Here is a 27144-nt window from a genome sequence, read left to right on the forward strand (position 1 = left end):
GGGCTTTAGGACCCAACAGTCTCAGTCTAGACCTAGAGAGGCTGGAACCCTGGGGAATTGCTTGGGAATTAATTTTCAGCTTTAGGAGAATTCAAACTTTCATAAGTGTTGTACTTTTGATTTAGAGGACTTTGATGAACTAATCTGTTAGGTCTCAGGCAGTATGTATATCCAGAAATGAGCCCACATAAGCTGGACCGTAGGATTGCTGGCAGTTAGCTAAAAGCCAGCATTCCAGCTGGGCAGTGGTGGTACACTTCTCTAACCCCAGCACTCAGGGGGCAGACACAGGCAGGTTTCTGAGGGTTTGAAGACAGCCTGGTCTACAAAGCAAATTCCAGGACAGCTAGGATTGTTACATAGAGAAACCCTGTCTTGAAAAACAAAACAAAACAACAGAAAGCCAGCATTCCTCTGGAACTTGTGAAGTGAGTTCCCCATCCTCCTAAAGGAGTACTTTCTTTTGCCTTCAGGAGAAGGAACATATGGATCTCCATTGACATGTAACTGTGGGTACACATCAAAGCCACGCTGGCCTCCAGGCTCCCTCAGTCCCTATTTCCACATATTTGTTATACATTTCAAAGCCTCATGCTGGCATCCTGGCCCCTGTCACCCCACCTCTACTGCAAACTCCTAGGCTGCTCCAGTTCATGCGCTCTCCCAGCTACTCATCATCTTTATAATCCGCTATACTCTATTGTTCCCTCTCTTGCCCCCCCCCCATCCTCTCTTCTCTGCCTCCCTAGCCCTGGCTGTGTCCAGCCTGTTTCTCTTTTGTTTCTTATCCACAATAAAAACCTTTTCCCTAATGGAGCTGCTGCCATTTCAGCGGTTTCTTTGCCAAGCCCCCTCCCATACACTAGGGTGCCTGTCTCTACTGGTAATAGTCTGTATCTAGCCCCACTGAGGCCATGCTCAAAAGATGGCCACTCATGTAAACCCTTAAACCAAGATGATCTTCTTGGACTCAAAGAGGGAGTTACAAGCATCAAAGGGGAGGACTGTTGTAAGGGCCTCCCAAGAACAAAGGGATTATGTGACATAATCAGTGTGTGTGTGTGTATGTGTGAGAGAGAGAGAGAGAGAGAGAGAGAGAGAGAGAGAGAGGCAGACAGACAGACAGACAGACAGACTCTGTCATGACCCAGTAACATAAACCACTCAACCAAAAAGTATGCTGCCACATAAGGGTGACAAAGGAACTAAACTGTAAAGGGAAAGTAATGAGTATAGAAGGCTATATACTCAGTGCTGGAGAGATGGCTCAGAGGTTAAGAGTACTGATTGCTCTTCCAGAGGTCCTGAGTTCAATTCCCAGCAACCACATGGTGGCTCATAGTCATTCATAATGAGATCTGGTGCCCTCTTCTGGCCTGCAGACATACATGCAGGCAGAACACTGTATACATAATAATAAATTTTTTTTTTTTGAGGAAGGTTATATACTCTGGGCTCGGTCTTTGAATGTGAACCTGCTGAGCTAGTAGCTAGTGCCAGCACAAATAAATGCTGCCTCCTGGCAGATGGCCTTAGTGACCTGCCTCTGTAGGAGAATCTTGCAACAACCTGGCTAAGGGACCATCTCTAGGAAGGCAGTCATCTTGAGACAACCTCCCCTAAGTTAGGGTTCAGGAGGTCAGCGTTGGATGTGAGGAAGACAGGTTTTTATAAGCCCACAAGTAGAGGCTTTCCAAATGGGGAATTGGCTGGCAAAATTAGGCAGGGTTACATGAGCAGAACATACGCATAACAAGTTAGTCCTGACAAGATCTTGAAAGGCATGATTACAAAGAGGATTTCAAGGTGGTCTAACAAGGCAGTCGTAAACCTTTTGACACAAAGGTAGGGTTGCAAGATGGTTATAAACTTTTCTAAACAGAGGCATGGTTGTCCTCTCTTGGAACAGGCAGTACAGAACCATTTGTAATTAAGGTGGGGAATAGCCCAATCCTTGAGAAAGAGGTTTAATCATAAAGAGGAATGAACTTAGTCTTTCCCATGAGGTGGCTTTTAAGCCTAAGATGGAGGCAGGCTGTTTCATTAGTAACACTTAATTGGCAGAGAAAAGGAGCCGTTCTTGCACTCCCTAAACAACATCAATCAGGCTTGGTAGCAAGCACCGTTATCCACTGAGCCATCTCTCACTCTCTTTTTAAAAAACACTTCGTGAGATTCTTACGAGTAGGAAACCAAGAGACAAGCTAGCCACTCAATCACACAACTGCTAAGTGGTTAAAAACGGTTCTAAACCCAGTCCAATTAACTCCAGCCTAAGTCCTCATAGAAAAAAACCTCCCGGAAGTGACAATGAAGCTGTATCGGACGTATGTAGCTAGGTGAAAAATGTTTGGCCATTTTTAGCAAAACTGGGCCCAAATGTTCCTTCCTTTCTTATTATTTCCACTTAAAGCTAGATGAGATTTCACGAGTACACGGCACGAGGCGAGTGAGGGAAAGTAACTAACGGCGACTAGCGGAACTGTTTCCATGGAGACAGGAGGGCGGGGTTCCTCAGCCAGGTGAGATCTCGCGGAGCTTAGCCGGCGGAAGTGACGTGTCTTTCTCCAGGCTTTGGTGGGTCCAGGGGCCCCTCCTCCTAGAGCGGCCGCCTTTTCCCGCGCGAGCCACCTCTGCGGCTTGGGCCACCAGCGGGGAAACATGGCGTCCGCCCTGGAGCAGTTCGTGAACAGTGTCCGACAGCTCTCAGCTCAAGGTAAGGCCTGTGGCGCAGGGCTGGGCCAGCGTGCCGTGGCGCCGGTGCGGATGCTGGGACCGCCCTTAGCTCTAGCCCTTCCTCCTGGGCCTGCTCGGGCCTCGGTACCTAGGGTTGGGGCGCACGGCGGCGAGCTGCACTCCTCGTACCGTCGGGCGCTGTCGTCCCCGCCGGCGCCTTCCCCAATCTCGGGCTCTGGGGACTTTCTTTCCCCTCCCCCCCCCCGTCCTCCCCTCCCCCTGGCTTTCGGGCCCCTGCCACCGTGCGCCGCTTGACAGTTTTAGGGGCGTGACTTCCGCTCTGGGCATTCCGGAGCACCCATTGGTCCCTTGGCCATCCTTTCTTTTCGGTGATTGGCCTAGCGCCCTGTCGGTCCTGCCGATCTGGCCACCCTGTCCAGGCCTCTGGAGCAGCTGGAGGGGAATCCTTTCTGGGCTCCTTGGCTCGGAGGCTTGGGCCTTGGCTGGCCAGCAGAGCACGCTCGGAATCCTCCGCTCCTATTTTGGTCGTGCCAAACTGCAAGGGAGCTCTCGCTTGTCGGACTCCATTTCTAGGGCGTAGAATTGTTGCTTTATTTTTCCCTTAATTTACATACTGTCTGGTTCATTCATCCCATCACTTGAATATACACAATCTTAAGAAAAATATGATCTCTCCTTAATAGAGTTGAGGGAATTGAGTGGAGAGAGCAAATACAAATGCTCGAGACAGTGCTTCTCATGGGCTATAATAAGTACGGCTACAAGCTGTTGTTGACATATCCTGGAAATTTCTGTGAGGTTGGACTCCTATCTCCGTTTGTGCCAGGGGTGCTGTTATAAGTTTTAAATGATATGTATGGAACCATTCATAATAAATAGTAATTCTCATTTTCCTTTTATCGTTGCTGGAATTAAGCCCACAAGCCAGTTACATATCTGTGCTTTGTATTTTAAATATAGCATCCATCCATACCGCACAAAGATTAAAAATGAAGTGGGAGCGTGGTGGCAGTGTGCTGCTTTAGTCCTGGGCAGCAGTGTGGGGGCAGGGTAGGTGGATCTCAAGTTCAAGGCTAGTTAGCGCTACACAGTGAGACCCCATCTCTAAATGAGCAAGTTAATTAAGCGGGACTGGAGAACACTAACTACCCTTCAGAGAACCCTAGTGCAGTTCCTAGCGTTGTTAGTGAACTCGCAGCGCTTGTAACATCAGCTCCAGGGGACCCAAAACCCAGTACCCGCTTCAGTTCTCCTTGGGCACCTTCACTTAGGTGCACATACCCACATACATACACACATACGTACAATTAAAATTACATACACCAGCCAGTTGGTGGTGAAGCACACTTTTAATCCCAGCACTCGGGAGGCAGAAGCAAGAAAATCTCTTGAGTTTGAGGCCAGCCTGGTCTACAGAGTGAGTTCCAGGACAGCTAGTTAAACAGAGAAACCCTGTCTTGGAAAAAGAATAAAGTTAAGTGTAGCACAGCCGCACAAACGGCCTCCTATGCAGCTATAGAAAGAAAAGTGCACTTACTTTTTAGGAACTGAAAAGGAATCTGGGGCATCATTCAATAATGGAAAAGATGCTTAATAGTGTACATGACACAAACATCTGTGTGAATAAAGAGAAAAATTGCATGCATCATTGGGCAAAGTATTGTATGATGTCTTACTCTTGCTTTTGGGGGACCTGCCACCCAGCTCCCAAGTATATCACACACAGAGGCTTATTCTTCCTCGTGAATGCCCGGCCTTTGTTTGGCTTGTTTCTGGCCAGCTTGCCTTAAATTATCCTGTGTACCTTTTGCTTCTGTGCTTTTTCCTTTTCTTCTGTATATCTTACTTCTTCATGGCTTGCTGTGTAGTTGGGTGGCTGACCCCTGGAGTCTTCCTTTCCTTGTTGCCTGTCAGCCCCATCTCTCCTTGCTCCTGCCTCGCTATTGGCTGTCCAGCTCTTTATTAGACCATCAGGTGTTTTAGACAGGCAAAGAATCACACCTTCACAGAGTTAAACAAATGCAGTATAAACCCACCTTAAAATAATTTTTCCTAACAGGCAAGCATTCCTATACATGTGGACTATCTCTACAAGGATGTGTAGGGCATTCATTGGTAACACTGAGTTGCTTCTGAGGAAAGATAAGGTGGCTGCAGTATAGAATCTGAATGGAGAGTAGAGGTTTCTGTATTATATTCTGTATTATAAGCATGCTGTCTCGAAACACACACTTATGTTTTTGTTTGTTTTGGAGGCGGATCTCACTATGTAATCCTGACTGACCTGAAATTAACAGAGACCCACCTGCCTTTGCCTTCTGAGTGCTTGGACTAAAGACATGTCATCACACCCAGCTGCACTATAACACTGCTTTATTCTCAAAGCAGAGAAGTATCATTGTCCCATACATTGTGTTTACTTTGAATTATCTGGCCACCACAATCCCTTGTAGTTCAGTGAGAGCACAGAGAGGACAGGTAGTCAGTTTGGTCATGGGGAATGGAATATGGTGTGAGCTCAGAGATGGCCTAAGCTGACAGTGGAATGGGAAGTAAGCTGGGTAGCAATGGAAGACAGTAGGTATAGAAGCACAAAGAGGAGAGAATATGGACTATTGATTTTCTTGGCTTGGTGTGACTGTAGAATGGGGTTGAAGGAATAGTAGAAGCATGGCTAGAGAAATTGCAGAGACCAGTTACTAAGTTGACTCTGGAAGTTGAGCTGAAGTGTTTGGATTTCTCTTTTCTTTCTTTTTTTTTCTTTTTTGAGATAGGGTTTCTCTGTGTATCTCTGACTGTCCTGGAACTCACTCTGTAGACCTGGCAAGCCTCACACTCACAGAGATCCCAGAGATCCACCTGTCTCTGCCTCCCAAGTACTGGGATTAAAGGCATGTTTGGATTTCTTAAAGCCTTTGGTGTAATTTGACTGAATTTACACAATAAGTAGAATTTGAAATAAAGATCTAAGTAGGCATAGCATTTAGATGATGTCTCTTTCCCTACAAGAAATGATAAAATTAGAATTCAGATACGGAAGGGAAAGGGAGTTAAATTAAGTACTGTTTGGTTGTAGGAGAGGTAGTGACAGTAGCGTGGTACTTCTGGTTTGGGGACAGAGGTGCTTTCTGGATACCAGAGGGAGCTGGAAAGTGTCTTCTCTAACAATTTGAGTTTTGAGGCATGGGCAAGTTGTTTGTTCTGGCCCTTCATCAAGTATAGGAAGACATAACAAAGCCTCTTTAAGGTGCATGCCTTTAATCCCGACACTCAGGAGACAGAGTTAGGTGGAGTTCAAGGTAACCCTGGGCTACAGAAAGAGTTCCAGGATAGCCAAGGCTGTCACATAGAGAAATCTTGTCCCAAATAACAAATAATAATAATAATCTTTAAGCACTTTAGCTTTTAGGAGGAAGTTTGGTTAGAGTTCTTTAGTTTGGTTAGTACCCTAACTGAAAATGCTCGTGTTTTGTTTTGCAGGGCAAATGACTCAGCTCTGTGAGTTGATCAACAAGAGTGGAGAACTCCTTGCGAAGAACTTGTCTCACTTGGACACTGTGCTTGGGGCTCTAGATGTTCAGGAACACTCCTTGGGTGTCCTTGCTGTTCTGTAAGGGGCATTTTTTTCTTTTATAGTTTTGTGCTTGTTACAGTCTGCGCTTTTTCTTGTGTGTGTGTGTGTGTTTTATTTGAGCAAATCATTGCTTATTATATTTTGTTCAGATTCATGTTTGTTTGAAGACAGGTTCTCTTGGTAGCCCTGATTGTCCTGGAATTCACTATGTAGACCAGGTTGGCCTCAAACTAAGAGATCCACCTGCCTCTTCCTCTGAGTGCTGGAATTAACATACACCACTACACCTGGCTCCAGTTTTATAATTTTTTGAAAGATTTATTGACTATTGACTTTTTTTTTTTTAGGTTTTTTTGAAACTGGGTTTCTGTGTGTAATAGCTCTGTCTGTTGTAGAACTCACTTTGTAGATGAAGCTGGCCCCAAATTCACAAAAATTTTCTTGCCTCTGCCTCCTGAGTTTTGGGATTAAAGATGTCCACCACCTGGCCAATATTTATTGATTTTATGTATATGAGTATTTTGCTTGCATTTATGGACATGTACATATTCCTGGTACATACAAGAGTCAGGAGAGGGTGTTGCATTCCCCTGAAGCTGGAGTTATGGGTGGTTGTGAGCCACCGTGTGGGTACTAAACCTAACCCAGGCTCTGCAAGAGAAGCAAGTTCTCTTAACTGCTGAGTGACCTTTCCAGCTTCCAGTTTTATCATTTTAACTCTGTGTTTTTACAAATTTGAAATTTTTTTTAAATTTTTAAAAAATTTATGTGTGCATGTTGGGGGATGCCTTTAGAAGGCAGGAAAGGAGCTGGAGTCAAAGGCAGCTGTGAGCCCGTTGACATGGGTGTTGGGAACTGAACTAAGGTCCTCTGCAGGAACAGAAAGTGTTCTTAACCTCTGAGCCATTTTCTCCCTTGGAAATGACTTTTAAAACATGACTGGCAGGCCAGGTAGTGGTGGCACACGCCTTTAATCCTAGCTCTTGGGAGGCAAAGACTGGTGGATCTCTGTGAGTTCGAGGCCAACGTGGTCTACAGAGCTAGTTCCAGGACAGGCTCCAAAGCTAGAGAAACCCTGTTTTAAAAAATAAAAAACAAAAACAAAACAAAAAAGGACTGGCTTTTACAACTGTAGGCATTATAATTTGCATTTATCTCAGTATTTTATTCATGTGATCCCAAGACAGTCACGTTTTCTAACTTAGAAAATAAGAAGAGTGGTAGAATAGGATACGGTGGACTACAGTTAGTGACATAAACCTGTTGTAACTGGAGTTCCTTGTAATGGTGTCTCACAGGATTTGTTTTGTTGTTGCATATATAAATGGAGATGTTGGAGCACTTAAAGTAATAAATATCTGGCCCTGGTCACAGAAGGAATTATGTATTTTTTTAAAAAATTTTAAGAGATGTATTTTTTTCTCAGAAAGAGCAAATAGTGTACATATTTAAGATGTATGAAAAACATACTTTTTACAGGTAATTGTATGTGCTTACATTACATATATGTATGTTCAGAGGGTTAGAGACAACTTGTGGGAATTGGTTCTTTGCTAGTGTGTGGGTTTCAGGGATCAAGCTCAGCCCTCAGCCTTGGCTGTAAGCACCCTTACCCACTGAGCCATCTCACTGACCAGTTTTCAGTACAGGCTGCTCCTGAACTTGCCATCTTCCTGCCTTAGTCTCTCTAGTGCTGATGCCTACAACCATGAAAACATTTTGATGCTATATGTGTCTCACCACTATATGCTAGTTACATGTAGATTGTATGGAAAGAACCCTGAGCTTGTGTCTGAAGCTTCGCTTAAGTCTGTATTCTTTCACTTACGAAATGTGGAGCCTGTAGCTGCTGCTTTTTATTAGGAAATCACAGTGCTCCATTGACAATTGTGAAAAGGGTTCCGGCATTATAATTACAAAGAATAAAGGGACATCGTTAAGTAGTACTGTATAGATGAAGGCATGCAAACTAAAATTTAGGTATAGGTGAATCAATCATTTTTCTTGAAATTAACTTCAATAGTTATTGTTTTAAGAGATCATGAAGTTTGCTTAGTGCCCTAAGGGTGGCAGCTTTCTCTCCTGAAATTCTCTGCGAGCTGTCTGAAAGTGTGTTTCACAGCAACCAGTGGACCATCTCCCTGGTTACTCAAGATGGGTCATCTAGTGCTTCCTGTTACGTCTGCCCCTCTTTCTTATTTTGCCTACTAGCTAGTTCGTCCAGCATTCTAGGTAGAAAGGGTATTAAACTGGCCACAGCATCGTGAACCTGAGCTGCTGCCTCAGCCTCCCACTACACTATCCTCTCTTTGCCTTACTTGAGTACATTCTCTCCAAAACAGGAAAAGCAACAACAGATTTTTTTAAACTATATTATGTGCATTTTATTTTCTTCGTGTGTGGAGGAGGGGCACATATGTCTGTCCCACATGTATAGTTGCCACAGTTGGTTCCTCCTTCCACCATGTCACTCTGGGTATCACATTCAGGCTGTCAGACTTGACCGCAGGTGCCTTTACCTGCTGAGCACTTCAACAGCCTGAGCAACTCATTTGTTTGTTTTTTGTTTTTCAAGACAGGGTTTCTCTGTGTAGCCCCAGCTGTCCTGGAACTCACTCTCTAGACCAGACTGGCCTCAAACTCAGAGACCCACCTGCCTATGACTTCCAAGTGCTGGGATTAAAGGAATGTGCCACCACTGCCCAGCTTGTTTTTGTTTGTTTGTTTTTTGTTTTTTTTTGTGGTTTTTCGAGACAGGGTTTCTCTGTGGTTTGGGAGCCTGTCCTGGAACTAGTTCTTGTAGACCAGGCTGGTCTCGAACTCACGGAGATCCGCCTGCCTCTGCCTCCCGAGTGCTGGGATTAAAGGCGTGCGCCACCACTGCCCGGCTTGCCCAGCTTGTTTTTAAAAAAATATTTATTTTTTTATTTTGTATGAATGTTTTACCTGCTTGTGTATATGTGTGCCACTTGCATTCTAGATGCCTATGGAGATCAGACAATTCCATCAAATCCCCTAAAAATGAAATTATGTTTATGAGGTATCATGTAGGTGCTGGTCCTCTGTAAGAGGAGGAGCTGGAGAAATGGCTCAGCAGTTAAGAACACTGACTGCTCTTCCAGAGGTTCTGAGTTCAGTTCCCATCAACCACATGGTGACTTCCAACCACGTAATGAGATCTGGTGCCATTTACTGGCTTGCAGGGTCACATGTAGGCAGAACACTATAAACATAATAAATAAATCTTTTAAAAAAAAAAAAAGAGTAGCAAGTGCTTTTAACCATTGAGCCATCTCTCCAAGCCCTGTGGTGCTTAATTTTACAGAGGCAGAGTGGACTTCAGGCTTAAGTTATTTCTGTTCTTTACTGTATGAAATATAAGGTAACTTGGTTCTTTCTTTCCCCATTTTAGGTTTGTGAAGTTTTCAATGCCCAGTGTTCCTGACTTTGAAACACTATTCTCACAGGTTCAGCTTTTCATTAGTACTTGTAATGGCGAGCACATTCGATATGCAACAGATACGTGTAAGCTAATAATACTTTCCCTTTCTGAATGTATTTCTGTTTGCAGTGTTTATATTTTCAATATTTTGTTATTGTTTTTGTTATTGTTGTATCTAGTTGCTGGGCTTTGCCATCAGCTAACAAATGCACTTGTGGAAAGAAAACAGGTAAGAAATGTTGTTCAAGTATTCCTAGTTTTGTTAAAGTGTGTGTTTGGCTCATGAACCTGTATAGTAAAAGTCTAGGTTCAGTACTAAACATCCCAATATGTGTGATTATTTGAGAGCAGCCCTTGGCTAGATGTGATGTCTCCAGGGAGGTGACTGCTGGGATAATTGTTTTTGAAACTGTGAGTCTGGCCTGGAGATGTGGCTCAGTGGTAGAGCTGTTGCTTGGCATGGTCAAGGTCCATGACCTCAGGGTCCTTGACTCCATACCCAGTACTAAAGGAAGGAAAAAAAAAAACCTAAAAACTACCAGTTAGGGGCTGGAGAGATGGCTCAGTGGTTAAGAGCACTGGCTGCTCTTCCAGAGGACCAGAGTTCAATTCCCAGCACCCACATGGCAGCTCCCAACTGTCTATAACTCCAGCTCCATACTCCATAACTTATACCCTCATACAGACATATATGAAGACAAAATTCCCAATGTATATTAAATAAATAAATCTTTAAAAAAAAAAAAACTACCAGGCTCCAAAAAAAAAGCTACAGAGAAACCCTGTCTCGAAAAACCAAAAAAAAAAACAAAACTACCAATTAGTGCCCTTTGTATTATAATGATGCTATTTTTTGTTTTTTCTTTTAGCTTTAATTATGATTTTCACCTTATAAAATGCTGAAAGGATAATATAAAGGCTTCTGATGTTCTCTTAGATTTCTAGATATTAGTGCTTTTGCTGCACTTGTTCATTCTGCACCCACCATTGGAAATTCAGTTGTAGATATTCCTTATCTTACACCCTTCAGTGGGTGCTTTCTAGACTTTCTCATGGACCATGATGAAGATGGTCAGCGTCTGAAATGGGTGTTAGGAAAGTGCTCTCATGAAACCATAGATTCTGGCCAGATGTGGCCAGATATATGGCTGATGTTCTCAGACCTCGGAGCGTAGGTTGATACTCTTATTTCTCTTTAGTTTGTTTTTACCTGGAATGGTTCTTGTTCTTTGCCTTTGACACAAATTATAACTTGGGTGTATTTTAAATGAACTTTAAAGCTAGGAGGCTGAAGACAGAAGGTGCCTTTGGTTTTCTGTAGGAGCACTAAACAGTTTGGCTAGAAGCTGTGGGGATAAAGAGATGACTCAGTAGTTAAGAGAACTGACTGAGGACTGGGTTTGATTCTAAGCATCTGCATGGGAGTTATAACTGAATGTAATTCCAGTTCTAGGGCATCCAGTACCCTTTTCTGGCACCAGGGCACCAGACACTCGTGTGGTTCATAGACATACATGCAGGAAGAAAACCTATACACATTTTTAAAAAATCAAACAAAATTTAGTAGTCCCAGCACTTGGAAGGTAGAGGCAGGAGGATTGTGCATTCAAGGTCATCCTTGGCTGCCTATCTAGTTCTGGACTACACAGGATTCCTATCGTGGGGGTGGGTGGTACTGAGTGGTAGAGGAGAGGAGAGCTGGTACCATGCCTCTTCTTTATTGAAAAAGCCATAAATTTATGTAGTATCTTAGAGCCTCACCTTCTGACCAGAGAGTTGTGCCTTGCTTGAGACTGAGAACTGTTGTTTGTAACAGTCTGCTTATGATGTGTGGTTATAGAGTCAGTCTTTAGGACTAATACTCCCTGTGAAAAACGTACCAGCACCATCATTCACAAGCTTAGCTTCTTAGTTACAGTGAATCTGTGGTGAATGATGCAGGAAAGTTCTCTTTGTTTAACTATTAGGACAGTACTCTAGTGTACATGTGTATGCATGTGCCCGTGTGTATGGACGTCACAGGTTGACATTGGATGTCTTCTTCATTCACTCTCTATCTTGTTTTCTGAGACAGTCTTTCACGGATTTAGGGCCCTCTGACTGGACCGGCTAGCTAGCAAGCCGGAGAGATCCTACAATCTCTGGCTCTTGGGTGCTATATTCTGGGTTTGTACTGCCACCTCCAGCTTTACATAGGTTCTGGGGATTGAACTTAGATCCTGATACTTCCATGGCAAGAACTTTACCAACTGAGCTATCTCCCTACCCTCAAGAAAGTAATACGTTTTATTACTGATACTCATTGTAACAGAAAAAAAAAGTTTGATTTAAAATATGATATTGAAATTACCTAAGTATTCCAAGAAACGTATCAAAACACTTTCTGACAGAATAGAGGCAGACATTTCCTGACATAATATGGAAACCTTATTGCTATGTAAGGAACCTATCAATTAGTGTTGTTTTTTATTTGTAAGTGACAACATAAGATCCAATGTGCTGCCAACTTTGAGAACTTATCTGAAAGAGATGTCATTTCTGACAGCCCCTTCGAGGAATTGGCATCCTTAAGCAAGCAATCGACAAGATGCAGATGAATACAAACCAGCTGACCTCAGTACATGCCGATCTCTGCCAGGTACACAGCAGTGACATGATTCGTGCTTATCACTGGTGTGAGGCTGCCGGGTGGAGAATGTGTTATAGGGGTTGAGATATGGAGACGGGGTTATGAATAGGGTCATCATAATAGTTACTGCATTTTTTGAAATTTAAGTAATTTTCTGTTCAATAAATTATCGAATTTAAGAATAAAAACATAAGCGATGTTTTATATCTTAAAACATTATATTATTTATTTATCTTATGCTAAGTACCTCCAAGTCCAAAAGACTCCCCAAAAGGAAGGATGTATGATGAGGTCTCTTTGCCACAGTTCTCTTTAGGGAAAACTTTCTTAGTACTTTCTTGTGCATTTCTTCTAGCGATACTTTACACACGCAAGCAAGTGTATATGCACACTTTTTCTTAAAAAGTCTACAAATCCCAGTAATGCCTGGACTTCTGTGTCTCGCTTTTTCCTATGTAATGCATCTTGGAGATGAATCTGATCTGTATTAGGCTACGCAGCATTCTGTAATCTGAGCAGGCTGCAGTGGAACTAGACTGTAGAAGGTTTTGTGGTGTGGAGTATCTCCAACACATGTTCTTTTTTTTTTTTTTTTTTTACATCTTTAATTTTCAAAGTGCTTTTGTGACAGGGATAGCATATATCTATTTTTATTTGATTTGATTATTGTTTTGGGATTTATTTATTTAATTAATTTTTTTTTTTTTTTTTTTTTTGAGGCATGGCCTCTCTACATAAGCTCTAGTGTCCTGGAACTCATTATGTAGACCAGGCTAGCCTCAAACTCAGAGATTGCCTGCATCTACCTCCAAATACTGGGATTAAGGTGTGCACAATACTGGTTATGTCTAATTTTTGGAAGTGGTTTGCTCAGTGAGTCTGCAGACGTCTCTGCTGTTGTCATTATTTGAGATACACTGCTTTCCTTGTGTGCTTGCTTTTTGTATTTGCACACTTGGTTTTTTTTGTTTTTGTTTTGTTTTTTTTTGAGACAGGGTTTCTCTCTGTAGCTCTGGGTGTCCTGGAGCTTTCTCTGTAGCCCAGGCTGGCCTTGAATTCAGAGATGCACCTGCCTCCGCCTACTGAGTGATTAAAGGCGATACTGGTCTGTTTTTGTTTCACTAGTCCAGTGAATTGAAAATAGGCACAACTGTTCACTCATCCAGAAACTCATGCGTGGTGAGTGGGTGGGTACTGACCTATATCTGATAATGATTTTCAATTCATCTGTGGTTTGTTCTACCTTAGTGTTCGTATTTTTAATTCATTATTTGTTTTTATCTTTTTCTGTAGTAAGGAGGAGGGGGCCACGTCCCGCCGCCTGGCTAGCTTAACCCCAAAATAATCACACAGAAGTTGTATTAATTAAATTACTGCCTGGCCCATTAGCTCTAGCCTCTTTTTTTTGGGGGGGGAGTCTTTTTTTTTTATTTATTAAAGATTTCCGTCTCTTCCCCGCCACCGCCTCCCATTTCCCTCCCCCTCCCCCAATCAAGTCCCCCTTCCTCCTCAGCCCGAAGAGCAATCAGGGTTCCCTGCCCTGTGGGAAGTCCAAGGAACCCCCACCTCCATCTGGGTCTAGTAAGTTGTAGCTCTAGCCTCTTATTGGCTAACTCTCATATCTTGATTAACCCATTTCTATTAAATCTGTGTATCACCACGTGACTGTGGCTTACCGGCAAGATTCTAACCTACATCCGTCTCAGGCCGGAGATTCATGGCATCTGCCACACTTCCCAGAATTCTGTTCTGTCTACTCCACCCACTTAAGGGCTGCCCTATCAAAAGGCCAAGGCAGTCTCTTTATTCAACCAATGAAAGTAACACACAAACAGAAGAACCTCCTACACCATTTTTTTTCTTTTTTGATGGAATCTTACTTTGTAGCCCAGCCTGGCCTTGAATTTACAGCAGTTCTTCAGCTTCCTGAGTGTGGAGGATTACAGGTGTGAATGACCACACCCATCAAGAAATTCTTTTTTATTCTAGAAGATTAAGAAAATGAAACAGTGTGTTAATGTGTCATTAATTAGCTGTAAAGCAAAATAGTATTGTAGAATTTTGGAATCTGATTTTTCTTTTAAATTTGCCATAGTGAAATTTAAAACGATTTAATATAAATTTCTTTATAGCTTTGTTTACTAGCAAAGTGCTTTAAACCTGCCCTTCCATATCTTGATGTGGATATGATGGACATCTGTAAAGAGAATGGAGCTTATGATGCAAAACACTTTCTGTGCTACTATTATTATGGAGGGATGATCTATACGGGGCTGAAGAACTTTGAAAGAGCACTCTACTTTTATGAGCAGGTAATCATTTTTCTAAAGCCTGTGATACGGTTCTGAACGTGTGTGATGAAAACAGTCCCAGAGTGTTACTGGTTCCTACATACTAGGAAAGCCAAGGTCTAGAAAGATAGTAAGAGTGTTAGCAAGGATTCGGGATTTAGAACCCTCATACTTGTGGGCAGGATTGTAGAATGGCAGGCATTTTGGGAAAGAGTTTGGCAGTTAAGATAAATCTTAGGATCTAAAGGCACAGTTTCATAGAAGAGTGCCTTGCTTATAAATTCGAGGTCCTGGGCTGAACCCTAACACTAAAAAACAAACATAAAAACAATTACAATATTAAGTATGAAACGCAGCAGTTTTGTTCCTAATAATATATTCAAGATAAATAAAAAACACCGTCCACATAAAAACATGTAAAACCAAAAGATAGGAACAACACAAAATATTCATCAGCTAAAGAATATCCACATCGTGGACTCATTTGACCACATAAAGAAGGGAGGTACTGGCCTCAAAATTGGAACACTTCTTAAAGTAAAGAAGTCAGTCACAGAAGATCACATATTTATACACGTGTCCAGAGAAGACAAGACCGGAGACAAAGTAGAGTATGGTTGCCTGAGGTTGTGGAGGAAAGTGAACAATGACTTATGAATAGGGTGGGGGGGTTTTTTGTTTTTTTTTTTTTTTTGAAGGATTGAAATAGTCTGGAATTAGGTAATGGTAATAGTATTGCAACCTAGTAAATGTAGTGGAAACCACTGAATTATATACTTCAAAGGTGTAAATTTTGTGCTCTGAGTTATATATCAATAAAGTTGCCACAAACCATGAATGATGATATACACAGGAGTGCAGTAGGCACTTTTTGAGTTCCAGGGCACCCATGGGCTATATAGCAAGTGTCTATCTCAAAAACAAACAAAAGTGTTATATATTTAACCTGGCATGATCAAGGTGGCTTTCCCAGGGTGAAGCTTCTCTATTGCACTTGGGATGCACTGACCTATGTGATTTCTCCAAATGCAGGACTCAGCTGCATAATTTGAGGTAGTTGGGGACTGTTCACACCCTCCCCTGTTTTAAAAATACTTGAAAGAAAATAAGGGTTCAACAGGTAAAGACACTTGCACATCCTCCTGACTGGGGTGTGGGCCAAGTGCCCGCGTGGTGGGAAGAGAGCCACTCACAGATGTGCCCTTTGATAAATAGTAATAAAACTATCTTAATAAAAATGGACATTTGGATTTCGTCATTACGTAATTGAAGAGGTACATATTCCCTCTCCCTTGTGCCATCTCCTCACACTACCCATTCTTCTCTTGCTCAGGCCATTACTACTCCTGCCATGGCAGTCAGCCATATCATGTTGGAATCCTATAAAAAGTATATTTTAGTGTCTTTGATATTACTTGGCAAAGTACAGCAGCTGCCTAAATACACGTCTCAAATTGTGGGTAGATTTATTAAGGTAAGTTTACAAATAAAAGTGATTTTCTTACATTCTGTATTAATTTGTAAAGACATTGTAACAATACAGTCTTGTAAAGCCTCTTTTCAGGCCTTGCTCTATACTTAGACTATAGGTATTTAAGCTCTTATGGAGGGTGGATTTGTATGTTGTATTTCTTTATTACATTTTAGTCGAAATACTGAGAATGTAGTTGTGATTTGATTGAACTTTAGTTTATTCAGATGTTGGGTATCTCACTGCAGCTCTACTTAACTGCCCCATTGTTCCAGTTCTTCCTGACAGCCAGACTTTGGGACAAGGGTTGAAAAAAAAAAATAGTGCTTTTTGTTGTTTGTTTGTTCGTTTGTTTTAAGTGCATATAGAAAGAGAGCTGGGGAGATAGTTTAGTTGATAAAGTACTTTGCGTGAGTTTATTCCTAGAACCCATGTTAAAAATTGAACAAGGCAAAACCAAGTGGATCCTGGGGCTCACTGACCTTAGGCGAATCTTGGATCTTTGTGAGACATTTTGTGTTATAAAACAAGTGGACAGCTCCTGAGAAATCCCTCTTAAGATGGGTTTCTGGCCTTCATTTCGGCACATGCACAAAAATATACATGTGGGCTGGGGACATAGCTCAGGCCTGTAGCATGCTCAAGACCTTAGGTTCAATCTCCAGCGCTACAAAAATAAATAAAAGGGGGCTGGAGAGATGGCTCAGAGGTTAAGAGCACTGCCTGCTCTTCCAAAGATCCTGAGTTCAATTCCCAGCAACCACGTGGTGGCTCACAACCATCTGTGATGAGGTCTGGTGCACTCTTCTGGCCTTCACGCATACACACAGACAGAATTGTATACATAATAAATCAATAAATATTAAAAAATAAATAAATAAAAACCATATGCTCATGACTTTTTTTCTTTCCTTCCTTCTGTCTTTCCTTTTTTGTTGTTGTTTGTTTTTTTGGAGACAGGGTTTCTCTGTGTAGTCCTGACTTTCCTGGAACTCTGTAGACCAGGCTGGCCTTGAACTCAGAGATCCACCTGCCTCTGCCTCCCAAGTGCTGGTATTAAAGGAGTGCCCCACCACTGCCTGGCTATGACTTCTTTTTAAATTGAGCCGTCACAAAGAGTTATAAGATTGCAGTGCTTTTGGTAATAATGCCACTATCATAACACTCAGGATTTTAAAGCTGGGCATGGTAGTGCACATCTGTAATCCTAGCATTCAGGAGGCAGAAGCAGGTGAATCTCTGCGAATTTGAGGCCAGCCTGGTCTACATAGAGAGTTCAGGACAGCTGGTGCTCCATAAAGAGACCCTGTCTCAAAAAAGTAACAAAAAAGACCCTCAATTTTAGGGACATCAGTCTGATAGTATGCTGGCTTGTTGACAAATGACTATCTGCTCTTTCCCCGAGAGCCCCTTTGGACTATCAAGACTCTGACTGCCTTGTGCTCTCAAAGGGGAAGTGCACCATGGGAAAGTGGTGGGTGGGTTCCTTTTAGGGCAGCCGTACTCAGAGCGCCATGTGGTCCCTGAGCATACAGCAGACCTGCTGTTAGAGAAATGCCTTTGTAAAGTGTTTGTCTTCATAGCTCAAGGGTTCTACTCCTAAGAATTAGTAACTAACAACAGTGTGAGAACAAGACCAATCAGAGGTGCATTTGAATCAGTTTCTGTCTGGTGGTGGTGCTTGGACCCTTCCGCGTTCTTGCCCAGTTCCTGAGTGAATGTTCCATTGTGCCTAGTAGGGGGCGTGAAGTTAGAAGTAGTTGGGAATAATGAAGATTTTGCCTTCATTTTTCTCATTTAACTTACCAGTACAAAAAGTAGAACCACTGATAGCGAAAAGATGTGGGTCTTCATAAATTATTAGTAATAAGTTACTCCTTAGTGGATTTCTGTCCTTGGTCTTAAAGAACAGGCGTTTGTTTTAAAGTGAACCTTCATGACAGTATGCATTGTGTGTTCTCAAAACATGCTGTCGTTTCGTTCTCACCCCAAACCTTTAGCCGCTCAGCAATGCGTACCATGAGTTAGCACAAGTTTACTCCACCAATAACCCGTCTGAGCTCCGGAACCTGGTGAACAAGCACAGTGAAACTTTTACTCGAGACAACAACATGGGCCTGGTGAAGCAGTGCCTGTCGTCTCTCTATAAGAAGAACATTCAGAGGCTAACAAAGGTGAGGCAAGTGCTTTCCCCTGTGGTGGCTCTGGTTGTCCTTGAACCTGGTTTCCTGTTCTTTCCCTTTTCAGCACAGACGAAGCAGGTACAGGATAAAGTGTGGCAGGATTTCTACACTAAGAGAGAATCTGTTGCAGCTGGGTTCTTAGACAGAGTTTGATTGATACCTTTTGGTCTTTTCAGGGCTAGAGCAGGGTATTTGAGAAGAGGAGCAGGTGAAGAGGAAGAAAGGTAGGCGATACGGCTACACTGGGAGGCAGAGAAGTAGCCCTGAAGGGGTCATCAGTTCCAAGTGGGAATGGCGGGTGGCTAGCGATTGCTGGCCTTGAACTTCTCAGGCTGTGCTGATCTCTGCTTAGGCTTGAGAAGGTTGACATTATCATTTAGGCCAGGGTTAGATGAGCCACACGTGGTTAGGTCATAGGATGTAAGGAACTTTTTATTTCTTTAGATAGGATTTTGCTATGTTGCCCAAGTGGGCCTTAAACTCATGATCCTCCTGCCTTAAACTCCAGAGTGCTAGAGTTACAGGTATGGTCTACTGTGTCCTAACCTTAATTTTGGTGTTCAAGCTTTCTGATGTTAAGAAATGCCTCCTGGGTCTAATGGTATGTGTGTGTAGTCCTAGCTACTTAAGAAGACTGATGAGGGGGGACTTCGTGAGGCTAGCCTGAACAGCATAGCGAGACTTAAGGGGAAAAGAAGAAGAAAGAAATATGCTCTTTATTAAGAGTTTGAACTGTGAAGAGAAGCATATAAATTTAAATTTAAATACATTGCTAAAAAAGTGTATGCTGGGGCTGGAGAGATGAGATGGTTTAGTGATTAAGAGCACTGGTTATTCTTTCAAAGGACCCAGGTTAACCCAGCACCCACACTGCAGCTCACCACTGTTTGTAACTCCAATTTCAGGGGACCTGGCACCTTCACACTACATATATGCAAGCAAAACAGAAATGCGCATAAAAATATATTTTTAAAAAAGTGTATGCTGCAAGTAATAGTAATTTTACTAAGAGAAACTTAAATAGCACTTGACTCTTGGGTCTGCTCACAGCCTGGCAGTGACAGCTGGTAAGCTGATAGGGTCCCATTCCCCAACTCTGCCTGCATCATCAGTAGTAGGAAAAGTTGTAGGAGTGAAATCAGACTGTAGCGAGGATGCCCAGCAACAGAAAGTGATGGTGCATGCAAAAGAAGCAGAGTGGGGAATTGGGCAAGTGGAGGTGAACAGGCCATTGGGGCCACAGGTCTGGAGGTAACAAGGGATTAAGGAGCTGTCACTTAAGCAGGAGGCTTCCTCTCCGTAGTCTAGACACTAGAAAGAATAGTGATAACTTCTTGACTTAAAGAAGTCAGCAGAGAGGGGCTGGAGAGATGGCTCAGAGGTTAAGAGCACTGGCTGCTCTTCCAGAGGTCCTGAGTTCAATTCCCAGCAACCACTTGGTGGCTCACAACCATCTCTACTGAGATCTGGCACCCTCCTCTGGCGTGCGGGCATACATGGAGGCGGAATGTTATATACATAATAAATAAATAAAATCTTAAAAAAAAAAAGCAGAGAATTGGTAAGAAGTTAATTTGTAAGAGGAAAATGAAGAATGTGACCAAGAAAAGCAACTCATAAAAGTTCAGAAGCAGATGTAGCCTGTCACCTAGGCAAAAGAGTTTAAACCAAATATGGCTATGTATGGTGCACATACCTGTGACCCCAGCACTTGGAAGGCAGAGGTAAGCAGATCTTGAGTTCAAGGCTAGCCAGGGCTACATAGTGAAACCCTGTCTCAAAGCAGAGAAAGAAATCAGTCTAATATATGCAGGCATTGCTTGTACTTTTGAAGTAGCAGCATAGTAAAATGTTTTCTAGTTAAGATAGGATAATCTGGAACAAAATAAGCACACAAAGGAAAAATAAAAATTTTAAGAAAGAAATTTGATCAAATAAGGAGGATCTTAAAGTTGTGGGGCCAGAGCTGAGACGTGTCTCCTAACTGATGGTGTCCTGGTTCCCTCATGTGCCAGTTCGTGGCAGGTCATAAATACTGAGTTCATGAGCACCCTTCAGGGCATCTAGAGGGGACCACTATAAAGTGAGGTGGGTGCATCTCTGACAGCAGAAAAGAGAAAGGAGTTTCTAGTTAAGGAAGCCTCATTTTTAATAGAAAATCAGAAAGAAGCTGTCATAGATAGACCTCACGTTAGTGATGGAAGCCTGTGCCTCTGTCTCAAGGTACAGGAATTGTTGAATGGGGTTTATCTGCCACACCCATCAGAGAGGGGTTACTTTTCTCTCGCTATGTCTGGACATTAGTTGGTTGGTTGTTTTGTTTTTGAGACAGGCCTTACTGTGTATCCGTCTCTGGCCTAGAACTTGCTAAAGAGACCAGGCTAGCCTTGAACTCACAGAATTCCACCTGTCTCATTCTCCTGAGTGTGGGAGTAAAGGTGTGTTTAAACATGCCTGACTGGACATTAGATTTTAGATTCCTCTTCTGTCTCTTCTCTGTGTGTTTGTGAATACAATTATTTATAATAAGGAGCTTGCCACTCTCTCCCCTTCTTTTCCTCAGCATGTCCTGAGCTTCTTCCCGTGGCAGCCTAAGCCTGTATCACAGATACTGCCGGCCCTCTCCTACTAGCCCAGTGGAAAAATGCAGCCTTAGTATAGTTTTACTTAGGTTTTCCTAATGATGTTAGAATGAGCATTTTCCTATGAAAATGCCCCTTTGATTTCCTTTTCCACATTTTATAGCCCTTGTTCTTATTTCTGCCTTCAAAGACTTGACTTTTTTCTTACTTCTAAAAGTGCTACTCGTGTATAGGAAATTAACTGTTTCTCATTAACTCTTAGAGACAGCTGAGATCACTGGCTTCGTTAATTTCAAGTTAATTTTTATTATTTTTTTGGTTCTTTGTTTTGTTTGTTTTTCAAGACAGGGTTTCTCTGTGTAGCCCTGGCTGTCCTGAAACTCACTCTGTAGACCATGGCCTCAAACTCACAGATATTCTCCTGTCTCTGTCTACTGAGTGCTGAGATGGAAGGCATGTGCCACCACCGCCGGCCAAGTTATTTTTAAAAATTAACCTTTTTTTTTTTTTTTTTTTTTGGTGTGTATGTACCTGTGCACATGGGTGGAGAGCGTGTGGAGAACAGCACATGGGACCCAGCTGTCTCCTGCCAGGGGTGTTGGGACTGAACTCAGGCTGTCAGGTTGGCAATGGCACCTTAGTCGGTGAGCCTCAAGTCATTTTCACAAAGGAAAATTTATCTTATAAAGCAATGGAAATAATGCGGAACACATCAGTACATACTTATTTTTTCATTTCTATATGTGATTAATTTACTTCTGACTTCCAGACCTTTTTAACACTATCGTTACAAGATATGGCGAGTCGTGTACAATTGTCTGGACCTCAGGAGGCAGAAAAATACGTTCTCCACATGGTAAGTGTGTTAAAAGTTCTAACTAGTGGATTTTTGTTCTTAAAAGCAGTGGGTGTTCATTATGGGAAAAATGGGGTTTTAAAAAAGTGGATATTCCAAATCAACCACTGTTACATTCTGGTCTGTTTCCTTACAGTCACATTTCCTAGCCGTGGCTGCACTGCTGCAGGGAAGTGTATGAGACAAGTAACTTTATAGAGGGAAGAGCATGCTATAGCCCACATTTGGGTCCAGCATGAGATGTTCTCATTGGTCTGGGCTTTGGTGAGGGTGGCACATCATGATAGGAACATATGTAAGGAGCAAGCCAGAAGAAAAGAATGGGGTTCCACAATCCCCTTCAAAGATACACTCCAGGAACCCCCACTAGGCCTTACTTCCTAACATTTCTGCTCTCCAAATAGTCACCCTGTAGACAAAACAGTACTGTTAGCTGATCTGTGAGAGCATCATTTGACTATAAGTAGTATGCTGAAACACCCTCAACATCAAGAAAGTTTTGCCCAAAAAAATAGTAGCTGAATCAGTGTGCTCTGGCGTTGTTGACTTCCATTCTGAGTTGAGTCCCATTCCTCCTTGTGGGCAGCATCAGTCTGACTCCGCGTGCAGTAGCACTGACAAAGCGCTAGGATAGACTGTCACACTTGGCAACCAGCTTAAAGCAGAAAGGTTTAAGACGAGAGATGTGGTTCAGCGGTTTAGAGCTCTTGTTGCTCTTCTGGAAGATCTCGGTTCAGTTCTCAGCACTCATGTCTGGCACCTCATAACTACCTGTAACTCTGGCTGGCTTTTAGTACACACTTACACAGACATATACACATAAAACAAACCTTTAAAGAAAGATTTAGCAGCCCTTAATGACAGGCTGGTGAGGCAGGGTTCTTAAACTACCATTTTACTAGTAATGTACCTAAAGGTACACTTAAATGGGCTTTCCACTGCACACATTTTCTCTTTTAAAATTTATGTGAGGGAGGTTTGTCTGCATGTGTGTCTGTGCACCATGTGCCTCCAGTGCCCCTGGAAGAGGGCTTTGGATCCCTCCAGACTGGAGTTCTAGACTGTTGTGAGCCATCTTGTGGATGCTGCGTATTGAACTTGGGTTCTCTGGAAGAACAACCAGTGCTCTTAACCACTGAACCATTGCTCCAGCCCCCACTACACACATTTTTTAAAAGATGAAGATGTCCATAAAGGGACAGAACATAACCATCAGCTTCCAGCCCTATCCCTAGTTCAGTGATGTTCCAACTTCCAACAGCTTCTTTAGTTGAGTTTGTTTCAAGCTTTAAACAAAAAAGTGTGTAATGCCTGCTTTGCAAGAACCATGTGTTGTAGTATTTGTAGTTGATCTGTTTTCAGGCTGTAGTATTATACTGTGCCCTTACATTCTAACTATGTGGCCATTTAGGTCATTTTCTATTCTGGTTGTTACAGAAAGTACTGTTGTGGTGAAACACAGCCCAGATAAAATTTGAGTCTCCAATAATGTCTGTTGTTAGAGAACTCTGAATTCTAATTAATATGCTCTGGGCTGGAACTACTGTCACGTTAACCTCACATCTACTGTCCCTTCCAAGGAAAAAGGTCATTTTAGCAGTTTGGTTCCATTGCTCACAAGTGGGCCAAATAGTAATCACACTGGAAAGCTGGGCACAGTGGCTCTTGCTGTAATCCTAGAGTCAGGAGCTTAAAGCAGGAGGATTGCTATGTGATGTAGCTATAGAGGGTTTCCTGATGGGTGGTGGGTTGCAGTCAGCCCGGCCTATAGAATGATACCTTATTTGAAAACAAAACAAATACTGTGGAGCAATTTTTAGGGATCAGAATAGCCATCAGGACTTCTGTTTGCTACTGCTTTTGTGACTTTCCTTAAGTAGCCAGGCCTATGATCCTAGATCCCAGAGTCTGAGACAGAAGGATCAAAAGTTTGAGGTGTGTGTCTAGGTGACACAGGAAGGTTTATGCATTGTTTTGGACCTTTGGTTATATCACTACGTCTCTGTATATTCTGTGTCAGGTCTAAACTTTGGTGGTCTCCTTCTTTTTCTTTCTTTTTTAGATAGAAGATGGGGAAATTTTTGCAAGTATCAATCAAAAGGATGGTATGGTCAGTTTCCATGATAATCCTGAAAAATATAATAACCCAGCCATGCTTCATAACATTGATCAAGAGGTAAGCATGTTGCTTGGTTTGGGCATTTTTGATAGGTGATGGAGTTGCTGTGTTGGAAATGCTCCTGTGCTCCAGGATAATCTTTTATAGGCAGTTCCCAGCCAGTAGACACAGCTCCTACAATGTTAATCTCAAAATGACCGCTGGACTCTCCTCTCGATTAATTGGATGACTATACTAAATGGTAGGTTAGATTTCTCAAGTAGATTATCAAAACCTACTTGTAACTCCAAAAACATTCCAGGGATCTACCGTTTAACCTGTGCCTGACTGCAGTGTGTGGACTTGTTTCTGTGGACGTTGAGGTGGGAAACCCGAAGGCCTCTCCCATGTCAGCAGCAACAATACCCTGGACGTCTAGAGGAGCGGTACCGTGTTAGCAACATGGTACACAGGCATAGGCTGCCTTGTGTGTGAGGCCTGCTGCTCTTGAAGGTTGATTTGGAATGAGTTGGTTCATCTGGACTGTGCTCTTACCTTGGAGGAAGGAAATGAGTGAACTCACATTGTATAAATTAAAGCTGGCTCTGCATGGCTGCCTGTTCCTTTATCCTGGTGCTTGGGCAGCAGATGATTGTAAGTCTAAGGCCAATCTGGACTACATCGGAAGACTGTCTGAAAACAACAGATCCAACAACAAAATTCCCAGGATAGGGCTGAAGAGATTGCTCAGAGGTTAAGAGCACTGGCTACTCATACGGGACCTGGGTTTTGTTCCCAGCACCCATAAGGCAGCTTGCAACCATCTGTAATCCCAACTTTAGGGGGTCTGATGCTTTCTTTTTACCTCTGCAGGTACTGTGTAAACATGGTTCACTTAGTGCACTGAGTACTCATACATATTTAAAAAAAAAAACAGGAATCCTAAAAAATTAACACATAGTAGAAAGTAGAACTTTATTACTTTTTTTTTATAATTCATGGCTATCAATGTCACCTAAAATATTATATTAGTTTGGGACTAGCAGGATGGGGGTAAAGGCTTGTGCCACCAAGCCTAACCATTTGAGTTCAGTTCCTGGCACGTACATGGTAGAAGGAGAGAGCCTGACACTTGCATGTTGTCCTCTGACCTCCACATATGCACCATGGCATATGAGCTTATGCTTACATGTGTACACAAATATACACTAAATAAGTGCGTGTGTGTGTGTGTAAAATCGGTTTCAGTGAGGAAGATGTTAATGGGTTTGACTGCAGGTATTGTTTCAACTCTGGGGTTTTGGGTAGTATATAGTATATGTATTTACTTTTTGGATCCAGATATTTTGACTTCAGAACCTCTTGGCTGAGGGGTTTCAGATTGGTGACTGTGAGTCTCTAGCCCTCTACTAATAGGCAGCTATAGCTAACCATGCTTATATATGACTCTTGCACAGATGCTAAAGTGCATAGAGCTGGATGAGCGGCTGAAGGCCATGGACCAGGAGATCACGGTGAATCCCCAGTTTGTTCAAAAGGTAAATAGGGTTCTCCTCGTTGGAAACAGGTGGGGGAGGAGGGATATTACCACATTAAGAACTTGGTTTTATTTATTAAACAGTTGTTCACTGTTGTTAAAAACTAGTACCCATAAATTCACAGAGGTGCTTGGTAAGATATGTCAGGACCTGCCTGTGAGTGTGGCTAGGGAAGGCCCACGTTGCCTGATGCAGGGTGGCTTTCCTGCAAGAGAGATGGGCTAAGTAGCCGGCATGCCTGCCTCCACAAGAGTCTTATGATAGCTGATCACAAGCACACCGATTTGCCTTCCCCTCACAGAGTATGGGCTCACAAGAAGATGATTCAGGAAACAAGCCCTCCAGTTACTCTTGAAACTAACGCCCATCCAGAGATAACAGAATTGTCACCTTGGCCTGGCGAGTGTGAAGAGGGCAGCAGGAAGTACCATGCCAGTCCCACGCCGGTTCCACCTGGACATCAGAAATTCAGTTTTAACATCTTCAGCCCTATTGCTTTCAGAAAACCAGTCTGCAAAGAAAGAAAAAAAAATATCAAACTTTAGAGTCTGTTGTGGATTTATTTATCCTCAGATTATTGTTATTACATTAAAGTTACTTTTTTGTTCTAATCCCTTGAATGTTATAATATGTGCTTTCTATCAATTTCCCCCCCTCTGCAAAGGGTTTGGCTTGGTTTTGGTTTTTTGTTTTTGTTTTCAAGATAGGGTTTCTCTGTAGCTTTGGGACCTGCTGGAACTCGCTGTGTAGATCATGCTGGCCTCGAACTCAGAGATCTACCTGCCTCTGACTCCTGAGTACTGAGATTAAAGGCATGCAACACCACAGCCTGGCTTTGGTTTTGGTTTTTCAAGACAGGGTTTTTCTATGTAGCCGCCCTGGCTCTCTTGGAACTCGCTCTGTAGACCAGGCTGGCCTCAAACTCAAAGATCCGTCTGCCTCTGCCTCTTGAGTGCTGGAATTAAGGGCGTGTGCTACCATAGCCCAGCTGCTGCAAAGGTTTTAATGATAAATTAATTGTGAATAGAAATAATCAGTTGGGAAAGTAAGTGGGAGCTATACTAAATATTAGAATTTCCTGTGTTTTGGTGGCAGTGGCTTGGGAACTGTGAGATGCTGTGTTGGTTCTTCAGCCTTCTACCCCTGGTGTGCCATCTTGAGGCTTTCTCCCTTTTATAATTTTTTTTAAATTATATTTTATTTTGTATGTGTATGTATTTGGGAAAGTTATTCTCCTACCTTGTGGGTTCTGGGGAATGAACTCAGATTGTTGATTGCCAGTGCCTTTACCCACGGAATCATTCAAATAGCCCCTTTTCTTCTTGGAACATCTTCAGGAACTCTACAGAGATGTTTGGATTTTGTTCCTAGCCCCATTATACCTTGTCTAGAAGTCACTGAGCTAGCCCTCTACAAGATGGAGAGTGCTGGGGAAGTGGGGTCATATTAAAGCACAGTAAATTTGCTCTTTAGTGGATAAGAGCAAGCAAAAGGACCTAAGCTTAAATACACAGCTTCCGTGTAAAAAGCTGGACAACACTGTGTGTTCCTTTAAACACAGCCAAGACAGGTGCTTCTCCAGAGCTGGCCAACCAGCCTGGCCAAAGTAGTGAACTGTGGTTCAGCAGAAGCCCTCAGGTGAGGTAGAAAGCAATGGAGAAGACAGTCACAGCCTTCCTTTGGCCTCCACACGCATGCATGTAGGCACACACGTGCAACACACATATTTTAGAAACAGTTTCTCAGACTGGTGATGGCTCAGCAGATAGCACCTGTTTGTGTA

General features: G+C 42.7%; 1 protein-coding gene and 1 pseudogene across 1 annotated transcript; both read left to right on the plus strand.

Annotated features, from left to right (window-relative positions):
* The first annotated feature begins 2512 nt into the window (after positions 1–2512).
* On the plus strand, positions 2513–25972 carry Cops3 (COP9 signalosome subunit 3). Its single transcript, XM_005349962.3, has 12 exons — positions 2513–2716; positions 6178–6307; positions 9684–9796; positions 9893–9942; positions 12259–12351; positions 14475–14654; positions 15967–16107; positions 18105–18278; positions 21639–21725; positions 23788–23901; positions 25281–25361; positions 25663–25972. The coding sequence occupies exons 1-12, from the start codon at positions 2662–2664 to the stop codon at positions 25714–25716; spliced, it is 1272 nt and encodes a 423-aa protein (XP_005350019.1). The 5' UTR covers positions 2513–2661; the 3' UTR covers positions 25717–25972.
* Positions 15571–15716, plus strand: LOC113456409 (annotated as a pseudogene).
* Positions 25973–27144: the final 1172 nt, after the last annotated feature.

Source organism: Microtus ochrogaster, chromosome 7 (assembly GCF_000317375.1).
Source record: "Microtus ochrogaster isolate Prairie Vole_2 chromosome 7, MicOch1.0, whole genome shotgun sequence".
Lineage (NCBI taxonomy): Eukaryota > Metazoa > Chordata > Mammalia > Rodentia > Cricetidae > Microtus > Microtus ochrogaster.